The sequence below is a fragment of the Peromyscus eremicus genome, chromosome 1, assembly GCF_949786415.1.
Source record: "Peromyscus eremicus chromosome 1, PerEre_H2_v1, whole genome shotgun sequence".
Taxonomy (NCBI): Eukaryota; Metazoa; Chordata; class Mammalia; order Rodentia; family Cricetidae; genus Peromyscus; species Peromyscus eremicus.
The window spans coordinates 183,517,794-183,529,412 of NC_081416.1; the positions used below are offsets into that span (position 1 = coordinate 183,517,794).

Here is an 11,619-nt window from a genome sequence, read left to right on the forward strand (position 1 = left end):
GAGGGAAGTCTTGCTGTGTAGTGCAGGCATGCCTCCAACTCATAATGCTCCTGCCTCAACTGTCCGAGTGCTGAGATTACAGGCTTGCGCCACCATGCCAACTCTCTCCTGATTTGTGATTTCCAGTCATTTGCTAGAAAGTTGGGGGCCACAAAGCAGCAGAAAATAAACAAAGATGCAGAAGAGAGACCTGTGCAGGGGCTCTTTTTTTTTTTTTTTTGGTGGTGGTGGTGGGGAGGGTTGGGCTGAGATGGTTTCTCTGTGTAAATCCCTGGCTGTTCTGGAACTTGCTCTAGACCAGGCTGACCCTGAACTCACAGAGCTCCACCTGCCTCCACCTCCTACACCCAGCTCATTTTAGGCTTTCTAATGCAGCTGGAATAGGGTTATTAGAGGAAGGTAAATGGTCGGACCACCTTTGGATGGTTTTCCTGCCATGAGCCCAAAAGAGGTGAGGAAGGCAGCCTGGATACCTTTAGGCACAGCCTCTTGGCAAGCTAAGGTTTGAGTGGTGAATCTTTAGCAGGACAGACAGAGCCTGTGGAAGTCAAGCACAGCACTTTAGAGGGAGTGTGAGCTTGGAATTAAATTTCCTTTTTGCAGCACACATTATAACATGTTACTTCATATTCTCGGTTTTGTTAGGATGTCACAACACATGGATGGGAAAGACCAAGGAGGTGTTAGTGTCACCTTAGAGGGGACAGAGATTGAGGCTCAAACAGGGAATTTCCTCCCAACCACATGCCGTGTGTGGGTTGGGGAGATGTCTCTGTAACGGACCAAGAAGAACGCTGAAGTTCATAAGGCCCCATAGCGCCCTTGTTCTTGTGACGGGATGGGAGTGAGTCATACCTAGGATCCTGAGCCACTCACGGTATCTGAGCCTGGCAGAGTCATCCCTCAGCTCTGCAATTCAGTCTGCAGCTCACTTTCCCTTTCTCACTCATTCGTCAGCACATCTAATGACCCATCTTCTCATAGTTATTCCTTTCTTCATATTTTCATTCATTCTCTTCAGAGCACTCACTACTTATCTGTTCACTTAATTACCATTTGCTGAGGAGCTGTGGTAAGATGTACATTCAAAACTCGGCTTAACAGCTGAGGACGAAGCTAGGTTGGGAGAATGCTTGCCTAGCATGCAGGATGACTCAGGTTCTATTCCCAACACCATGTAAAACGTGGCACAGTGGTACTGGGCTGCTATCCCAGCACTTGGGAGGGAGAGCCAGCGGGATCAGAAGCTCAAGGTTATCCTTTGTTGCATAGGGAGTTTCAGGCCAACCTGGACTACATGAGACCCTGGCCCCACGAAGAAATAAAAGTACAGATGTGGCTTTTACTCAAGCACTGTGCTATGTCTTGGTCAGCACATCTGATCTGGAGGAACTAGACATATGAAAACATAGAAGGACTTTGCTAGTTATGTTCTGTGGACCAATCCAGTGGCTGACAGCAGCAGGGATAGAGGGTTTTCTCCAACTGTCAATCAACTCATCTCTAGGCAGATCTCTAGTTCCTTCTATTGTGATTCTCTTACAGAAGGTGGTACTGTCTTCCAGCCTTCCCAGAGCAGAAGTTTGTGCGTGGTATTTCCTTCCTCCTATCCATCCTTCCTTCCTGTTTTCTTTCTTCTCACGATTTTTAAAAATAATTGTTTTTTATTGTTAAATATGTGTATTTGCGTCTGTGGGGGGGCTCGTGCATGTGAGTGTAGGTGGGGGGTACATGTGAGTGCAGATGCCAACAGAGTCCAGAATAGTGTGTCGGATCTCCTGGAGCTAGTCTTACTGGTGGTTGTGAGTCACACAACATGGATGCTGGACTCAAACATGGGTCTTCTGCAACAGCCACAGCCGCTCTGGACTGCCGAGCTGGCTCTCCAGCCCATCTCTCCCTCATTTTAAAAACTACACTTATTTACTTACTTGTTTACTGAAGGGACCATGTAGAGGTCAGAATACAGCTTACAGGAGTTCATTCTCTTGTCTCACATGGGGGACCTAAGACTTGAACTCAGGTTGTACGGTGCTGTAGCAAGCATCTCTGTCCTTTAAGCCACCTCTCTATATCCCTTCTTATTTTTTCTTGTCCTTCCTCCCTATCTCCCTCTCTTTGTTCATCCCTTCTCCGCATCCCTTTCTCTCTTTCAAGACAGAGTTTCACTCTGTAACCCAAATCAGTTTGAACTCAATCTGTAACACAGGCTGATCCTGTATTTATATCAATCCTCCCGCTTCAGCCTCCCCAGTACTGAGATGGCAGGTGATCCACCTGCCCAGGCTGTGTTCTGCCTCTTGCTCTGTGTCCTGGCTACATTTGAGAAGACACAGCAAGTGACATTTAAAGGACATATGCTCTAAACCAGGGACAGAGGCCAGCACCTCTAATCCCAGCACTCGGGAGGCAGAGGCAGGTGGATCTCTGTGAGTTTGAGGGCGGCCTGGTCTACACAGTGAGACATATGCTCTTATAAAAACTGATTTTATCTTCCAACACATAGACAAACAACATGGCAGTGTACAAAAACCAAATTCTCTGAATTACTGACCAATCCCAAACCACAGTCATTCAGTCCATACATAAGACAATCCCTGCAAAGAACAGGTCTCACCCCAAGTGGATTGTCAAATTTAGCGAAAAGAATCGTCAAAGTTTCCTCTCAGTCCCTAACAAAGGACTTGGGGAAGCAGGAACCAAAATTCCTCTTTCTCCTCTTCTCTTTCCTCTTCCTCCTCCTTATTTTCTCTTCCAATACTTCCTCCTCCCCTTCTTTGTCCTCCTCAGTCTCCTCTTGCTTTCTTCTCCTTCTTCTTTGGTATTTTTGATATGGGGTCTCATGTAGTCCAGGTTGTCCTGCAACTTCCTGTGTAGCGGAAGATGCTCTTGAATTCCTGGTCCTTCTCCATCAGCCTCCCAAGTACTAGGCATAAAGGGCTGTGCCATTACACTAATCTAATACATTCCCATCATTATCATTTAATGCAGCGAGGTTCACATCCGTGCGGTGTTCTCGTACGACAAATGCTGTCTGTCCTAAATGCCATGTGTTTTTATCTCCAGTTCTTTGTGACAGAAACTGATTGCCCCTGCATTTCCGAGGTCACTAAGACCCACACAGACTCCCCACAGCTCTCACAGATGGAGGTGTCTGCGCCCATCTCCACCGCCAACCGCTCCTCAGTGCTGGAGTTCCTGCTTCTGGGGGTCACCGACAAGCGCGGGCTCCAGCTCCTCCTCTTCGGGGTCCTTCTGGTCACCTACACGCTGACCTTGCTGGGGAATCTGCTCATCGTCACCCTCACCTTGGCGGACCGCCGCCTGCACACCCCGATGTACTTCTTCCTGCGCCACTTTTCGCTGCTGGAGGTGGGTTTCACGTCCACTGTGTCTCCACAGTTGCTGGCACATCTGTTGGCGGCGCGCGGGGCTATCTCCCGCCACCGCTGCTTTGCTCAGATGATTCTCTACTTCACCCTGGGCGCAGTGGAGGCCCTGCTGCTGGCCGTGATGTCCACCGACCGCTTTCTGGCCATCTGCTGGCCCCTGCGCTACCCTGCGCTCATGACGCCCCGCGTCTGCTCCTCCTTGGTGCTGGCCTGCTGGGCAGTCACCCTCCTGGCCCTGCCTGGGCTGTTTGCCTGGATGTTATCTCTCCCTTTCTGTGGCCCGCGAGTCCTCAATCACTTCTTCTGCGACAGCTCCCCTTTGCTGGAGCTGGTATGTGCAGACACCAGGCTTCTGCAGCTGGTGGCCTTCCTGGTGGCTGTGTGCACCCTGCTCATTGCTACATTGATCACAACCTTGTCTTATGGCTGCATCATCAGCACCATCCTGCGCCTGCCTGCAGCTGGGGCTCGCAGCAAGGCCTTCTCCACCTGTTCTTCCCACATCCTGGTGGTGTCGATGAGCTATGGGAGCTGCATCATCATGTATCTGAACCCCACACAGACAGGGAGGCTGAACCTCAACAAAGGAATAGCTTTCTTCAACACGACAGTGTCACCCCTGCTGAACCCTTTCATCTACTGCCTCAGGAACCAACTGGTCCACAGAGTGTGCAGGGACTTGCTGCTCAGGGGAAGGGAGCTTTCTTCCAAGATATTCAGAGCATAAGACTGTGAAGCTGTGCTCTTGGTGTATCGACATTGTTACTGATTTGCTTATTAGTTATTGTGGATGTGTATGTTTTGGTTTTCTGTGGCCTGAACACAGGGACTGTACTCATGGTGAGGCCAAGTGCTCCACGATTGAGCTACACCCTCAGCCCTCTTTTCCTTTGTTATTTTCAAACACTGTCTCAAGAAGTTGCTGAATTAAAGCTGGCCTCGAACTCACACTGTAGGTGACGAAGGTCTTGGCGTCTCCATCCTCTGGCCTCCGTTTCCTGAGTGGCTGGAATTGGCATGAGCACCAGGCCTTGTTGGTTGAATCAAAGTGGAATCATTTTTTTCCTTTATTTTTATTTATTTATTATTTATTTATTTTATTTTGTGTGTTTGGGGGGAGTTGTTTTGTCTGCATGTATGTCTGAGCACCGCTTGTATGCAATGCCCACAGAGAGAGGCCAGAAGAAAGGTTCCCTGGGACTGGAGTTACAGATGATTGTGGCTGTTATGTAGTTGCTGGGAATGGAACCCAGGTCTTCCGGAAGAGTAACCAGTGCTCTTCACTGCTGAGCCATCTCTGCAGCCAAACGAAGGCATATTTATTTGACTAAGGAAGACAAACAACAGAACAAACAAACAAACCAAGAAAATTAATTTTAAAGCTCATGTTACCAGGCACAGTGGTGCTACCAAATTCATATTTACGGTCTGTGCCACCAGAAGTCAGCTTGGGCTACCCATCCTTAAGAAGCCAATGAAAATAGCTAAATTAAAAAAAGAAAATAGCTAAATTAACAATAAAAAGCAGATTTTTTTTTTCAATTCAGCCACACTGGGAAGAGAGTACAAAGTGATCCAGTGATCACTGCTCCACTTAAGTCTCTCTTCCACTCAAATCTCTCTTCAGATCCCTGAAGAGAGATTAAAATTTAAATAGAGAGCCTGGGATAAGCTCACCTAAGCTCTCCTAAAACCTGAGCCCCCCCCCCAAAAAAAACCCTGAGTCTCCAGGAGGTCATAGTTCATAGAAAAGAACCTAGTACTGTTGTTTTGTTTAAATGTGTGTGCTAAAAAGGGCTGAAGAAGTGGCCCAGGGGTTAAGAACAGTGGTTGCTCTTGCAGAGGACCCAGGTCCAATTCTCAGCACCCACATGGTGGCTACCATCTGTAATTCCAGTTCACGAGCATCTGGTGTTCTTTTCTGACCTCCCAGGGCACTGGATGCATGTTCCATGCATGCAGGCAAAGCACTTATACACATAAAATAAAATAAATAAATCTTTTAAATAAACAGTTGTATTCTGGCACTGCCCTCTAAATATTTATGTTAATACTCATAGATGAGTACTGCTCTTAACCCTCACCAGAAATGTCTCGTTCCTGTGTGGGCAACAAGGTAGAAACACATAATCCTCAAAGTGCTGATAACAAGGGACTATTTGGTACTCATCCCTACACAAGGCATTTCTATTAATCATTCCCCCAAAGGCTCAGGGAACGTCACAGAAGAAGAAGTGGAAAGAAATCAAGATCTGGAGAATGAGGAGAGCTATAGAATCTGTCCTCTGGACAGGACAGGGCTTTTGTAGCCATGGTTACCTGAACAAGATTAAGCTAATGCTGTCAAGCTAATGTCAGCATTCTAACAGGTCTCACTGACTGGACTCAGTGGTTTACCAAATCAAAATGTACAAACAAAGAACCAACAAGCTGGGTAATGGCGGTGCACGTCTTTGATCCCCGCACTTGGGAGGCAGTCTCCGAGGTTTCTGAGCTCAGCGTTTGGTGCCAGCCCAATCTACAGAGGGAGTTCCAGGACAGCCAAGGCTATGTGGGGAAACCTTGTCTCAGAAAGAGCAAAGGAAAAAAAAAAAAGGAAGACAACATGAAGTTAGGAAAGGACCTGTGAATGGGTGTCTATGAGAGTGGGGAGTGGAGGGGTAGATACACACACATTGTAAATATATGTATGAAATCATCAAAGAATACATAAAAGATATTCTTTTAAATATTTTTAGATTTATTTGTTTTTATTACAGGTGAGTGTTTTGACTGAATATGTGTCTTTGCACCATGTACATGCCCAGTGCCCACAGGAGCCAGAACAGAGTGACATCACCTGGTACTGGAGTTATAGATGGTTGTGAGCAGTCATGTGGGAGCTGGGAAACAGACCTGCAACTACTCTTTTTGTTTATTTGTTTGTTTGTTTTGAGACAGGGTTTCTCTGAGTAGCCCTGGCTGTCCTGGAACTCACTCTGTAACCAGGCTGACTTCAAACTCAGAGATCCACCTGCCTCTGCTTCCCAAGGGCTGGGACTAAAGGCGTGTGCCACCACTGGCTGGCCAATCTGCAGCTACTCTTAACTAATGAGCTCACTCTCCATCCTCCAATAAATAATAATCTATAAATAAATAAATAAAATAAAGATGAGACTCCAAACAAGTTCCCATGGGCAACATCTGAAGGAAGTCGAGTTAATCACTCCCTTAAGGAGGATGAAAATTTTAGATGTTTTCTGCGTCCCTGAGGTCTGAGGCTTTGGGGAAGCTGAGAGGGCAAGGTCCTTTATCTTCACACTGGCTCTTGCAATAATAGTGTCTCTGGAGAGCAGGGCAACTCCATGTCTCTCAAGGACCTAAAAATCTTTCTTTTGTCTCTCTCCTTGCCTTCCTGTGGGCTTCCTAGTCCTTTCCTTTCTCTGTGTCTGTGTCATTATTTTTCTTGTCTTCTGTCTTCCTGTGGTTCATGCCTTCCCTTTCCCCCGGCTCTCTGACCACCCCTTGTCTTGTGTGTTTTTTTCCCAGCTGCCTCTCTTCCTCATCTCCATCTCCGTGGACCCCTGCTGTGTTCTCACCTTACAGTAGCGGTTCTCAGCCTTCCTGACGCTGAGATCCTCATGTTCTGGTGACCCCGACCATACAATTATTTCCGTTGCTACTTCACATCTGTAATTTTGCTGCTGTTACAAATTGTAATGTAAATATCTGACATGCAGGACGTCTGATATTCAACCCCTGTGAAAGGGTCATTTGACCCTCAGAAGGGTCACAGCCCACAGGTTGAGAACCACTGTCTTACAGGGTGTGGTGATATATGATGTACCCTAATAAAATTTGCCTGAAGATCAGAGGACAGAACAAGCCACTAGATAAAACGTAGAGGCCAGGCAGTGGTGGTACACACCTTTAATCCCAGTACTGGGAAGCACACAAGCCTTTAATGCCAGGAAGTGAAGGCTGGGCGGAAAAAGGTACATAACGCGTGAGGAGACAGGAACTAAAGGCTTTTCAGCTAGAGGCTTTTTCAGCTGGAGTCTTTTGGTTGAGGACTCAGAGGATTTCAGTCAGAGGATTCGTGGATTTGGTGAGGTAAGAGGTGATGGCTGTGGTTTGCTCTGCTTCTCTGATCTTTCAGACTAAGTTTTATTAGTTTATTTTATAGTTTACCTATATATTTATTACACAATCTATCACCACAGCAGGGTCTGACTGTGTGTATCTGTTTCTATTCCACTCTGAGGAGTCCTTGTCTCTGTCATTTGGGCTGGTTTGACTAAGGAACCTCTCTCGTTAGTCCATTCCTGCCATGTGCTTCTATGGGAAAACTTGAGAATAAGTACCTTGGCCCTTCATGATAAAGGGGACTGAAAAATTCCAGGTAATTTTTTTTTTTTTTTTAATTTCAGAGCAGAGTCTCACAGTGCAGCTCAGGTTAAGCCTCAAGCCCATGACGTGCCTGCCTCAACCTCTCATGCACTGAAACTGCTGGTATGCATCCCCACACCCAACCTTCCTGTTCTGTGATCCGCAGTCAATCCATTTGCTATGAAGGTGGAGGTCGCAGAGAAACAGGGAAGCATAAGAGTAATGAGAGAGTGGGTGTGTGCAGTCAGCCCCAGCTGGTATCATGAATCTCCACCAGTGTTCCTGCAAGGAAGCGAAGGACTCAAAAATGGTTTCTGCACTTACCAAAAATACATTTTACCATTCAAACTTATAAATAAGCAACGTGACAGTTGTAGGAAATGAATCAAAAATTGTCTATGACCTGGTCACTTCCAAACAATAATAACTCAGTCCATATATAAGAAAATCCTTGCAAAGAATAAGGTCTCTCCCCCAAGTGGATCATCATACCCATCAGGCTGGATTAGCAAATTTTCATTCAGTACCTAACAAGCATCTTGGGGGGAGTAGGAGACAAAAATTATCCAATTAAAGTAATATTTTTGTGAATTTTTTTTTGAAGTGGAATCTCAGGCTGCAGAGATGGCTCAGTAGTTAAGAGCACTGGCTGCTCTTCCAGAGGTCCTGAGTTCAATTCCCAGCAACCGCGGAATCTGATGCCCTCTTCTGTCATGCTGGCATACATGCAAATAGAGCATTCATATACAAAATATATATATATATATAAATAAATACATCTTTTTTAAAAAGTGCCTTTTGAAATGGAATCTCAGAGCACCCTGGTTAGCCTGAAACTTCCTATGTAACTGAGGCTGATATTGAACTCCCAATGGTGCTTCCTCAGCCGCCCACAAGCTGGCATTAAAGGAGTGCGTTACCATAGAGGTCTAAACTCTTTTCCATCCTTGTGCGGCTGAGATATCTCACATTCATGCGGTGTTCACGTGCTCACGGTGCTCCAAGCGCTGCTGTATGTCCTGCATTTGATTCGCAGTGCTCTTTTGTGACTGACACTGACTGCCCCTGCATTTCCGAGGTCACTAAGACCCACACAGTCTCCCCGCAGCTCTCACAGATGGAGGTCTCTGCGCCCATCCCCACGGCCAACCGCTCCTCAGTGCTGGAGTTCCTGCTTCTGGGGGTCACCGACAAGCGCGGGCTCCAGCTCCTCCTCTTCGGGGTCCTTCTGGTCACCTACACGCTGACCTTGCTGGGGAATCTGCTCATCGTCACCCTCACCTTGGCAGACCGCCGCCTGCACACCCCGATGTACTTCTTCCTGCGCCACTTTTCGCTGCTGGAGGTGGGTTTCACATCCACTGTGTCACCACAGTTGATGGCACATCTGTTGGCGGCGCGCAGGGCCATCTCCCGCCACCGCTGCTTTGCGCAGATGATCCTCTACTTCACCCTGGGCGCTGTGGAGACCCTGCTGCTGGCCGTGATGTCCACCGACCGCTTTCTAGCCATCTGCTGGCCCCTGCGCTACCCTGCGCTCATGACGCCCCGCGTCTGCTCCTCCTTGGTGCTGGCCTGCTGGGCAGTCACCCTCCTGGCCCTGCCTGGGCTGTTTGCCTGGATGTTATCTCTCCCTTTCTGTGGCCCGCGAGTCCTCAATCACTTCTTCTGCGACAGCTCCCCTTTGCTGGAGCTGGTGTGTGCAGACACCAGGCTTCTGCAGCTGGTGGCCTTCCTGGTGGCTGTGTGCACCCTGCTCATTGCTACATTGATCACAACCTTGTCTTATGGCTGCATCATCAGCACCATCCTGCGCCTGCCTGCAGCTGGGGGCCGAAGCAAGGCCTTCTCCACCTGTTCTTCCCACATCCTGGTGGTATCTCTCACGTATGGGAGCTGCATTATCATGTACCTGAACCCCACACAGACAGGGAGGCTGGACCTCAACAAAGGAATAGCTTTCTTCAACACGACAGTGTCACCCCTGCTGAACCCTTTCATCTACTGCCTTAGGAACCAACTGGTCCACAGAGTGTGCAGGGATTTGCTGCTCAGGAGTAGGGATCTTTCTTCCAAGATATTCAGAGCATAAGACTGCAAAGGTTTGCTACTGCTTTATTTTTATTGAGACCACTAGTGACTTGTTTGCAGTGTTGGGAACTGCACCTGGAGCCACACGTACCCACTCTCCACGCTTGTTTATGAGAAGTGGTTTGTGTAGACTACGCTGGCTTGAAAATCTGTAAGGGGGGAGGGAGGGGAGAAAATCAGTAAGCAGCTGTGATTAACCTCAGTTTCCTTATCCTCCTGCTTCTGCTTTTTTTGAGGGCACCCTGAAACCTGGACGTGCTTTTTTGTTTGTTTAATTTACTTATTTTTATTTTATGAACATAAGTGTTTTGCCTGCATGTATATCTCTGTGAGGGCGTTGGGTCCCCTGAAAGCAGAGTTACAGACAGTTGTGAGCTGCCATGTGGGTGCTGGGAATTGAACCCAGGACCTCTGGAAGAGCTGCCGGTGCTCTTAACCACCGAGTCATCTCTCCAGCCCCTGTGGACTTGATTTAAACTTAAATTTTATTTTTTGTTTGTTTGTCAAGACAGGGTCTTGTGTGATCAAGGCTAACCTCCAACTTGTCATGTAACCAAGGATGACCTTGAATTCTTTATCACCATCATTATTATGATTTGTTTTTTGAGACAGAATCACTCTATGTAGCCCTAGCTGTCCTGGTACTCCCTATGTAAACCAGCTTGGCAAAGAACTCATGGAGATCTGTCTCCCTCTGCCTCTGGAGTGCTAGGATTAGAGGCATGTCCCACCATGCCTGGTCCTGACCTCTTTATTTTTAAAATTTTTAAAAATTGGGGCCAGAGAGAGAGAGAGAGAGATGGCCTTTAATCCCAGCACTCGGGAAGCACAGCCAGGTGGATCTCTGTGAGTTCGAGGCCAGCCTGGTCTACAGAGCGAGATCCAGGACAGGCACCAAAACTACACAGAGAAACCTTGTCTTGAAAAACAAAACAATAATAATAATAATAATAATAATAATAATAGTAATTGAGATTCTTGTAGAGATCCTTCACTCATTTTCCAGCACCCCCATGGTGACACAACTATCTTTAAATCCTGTTTCCGGGTCTTGGGGCACCCTCTTTTGGCCTCCTCAGGTGCCAGGCGTGTATCCAGTGCCCATACATACATGCAGGTAAAACATTCATACACATAAAATAAAATAAGCAAATCTTTTAAAAAAATCTAAAAAAAAAAATTAAGCTTATGTGAATGCATGAGCGTGTGTTTGAGTGTACGTGAATCTCTTGCATGCAGGTATACTCTGAGGCCAGAAGAGAGCCTTTGATTCCCCTTGAACTGAAATTACAAGCAGTTGTGAGCTGTCGGGCGTGGGTGCTGGGAAATAGATCCAAGTCCTCTGCAAGAGCATTAAGTGCTCTTAACCAGCAAGCCGTCTCTGCAGGCAATGTAGGCATGTTCTGTTGAGTATGGAAGGCAGACAGAGAAACGAACAACCTAGACTCATTTAAATGTTGGTGCTTAGTGGTGGAGCAAGCCTGTAAATTCCAGTACTGGGAAAGATAACCATGGAGGATCGAAGGTTTTGAGGTCATCCTTGGCTACGTATCAAATTTGATGTCAGTCTGGGCTCCATGGGTCACTGTCTCCAAAATATAAAAATAAAAAAAGGCAGGGTATGTGTAGTGTGATCTGAAGAACTCTTATGATCCGACAGAGTCTTGAAGTTCATGATTAACAAGTGTCAAGTAGGGTGGTGACTGGATCCTGGAACAGGAATTTAGTAAACACTACATGTTAATATTCTGACCCGTCCCTTGAAATC

General features: G+C 47.0%; 2 protein-coding genes across 2 annotated transcripts; both read left to right on the forward strand.

Moving 5' to 3' along the window:
- The first annotated feature begins 3,144 nt into the window (after window positions 1-3,144).
- On the forward strand, window positions 3,145-4,119 carry LOC131902633 (olfactory receptor 6E1-like). Its single transcript, XM_059253639.1, has one exon. The coding sequence runs from the start codon at window positions 3,145-3,147 to the stop codon at window positions 4,117-4,119; it is 975 nt and encodes a 324-aa protein (XP_059109622.1).
- A 4,758-nt stretch (window positions 4,120-8,877) lies between these two features.
- Window positions 8,878-9,852, forward strand: LOC131902634 (olfactory receptor 6E1-like). Its single transcript, XM_059253640.1, has one exon. It carries the CDS (start codon window positions 8,878-8,880, stop codon window positions 9,850-9,852), a length of 975 nt encoding a protein of 324 aa, XP_059109623.1.
- Window positions 9,853-11,619: the final 1,767 nt, after the last annotated feature.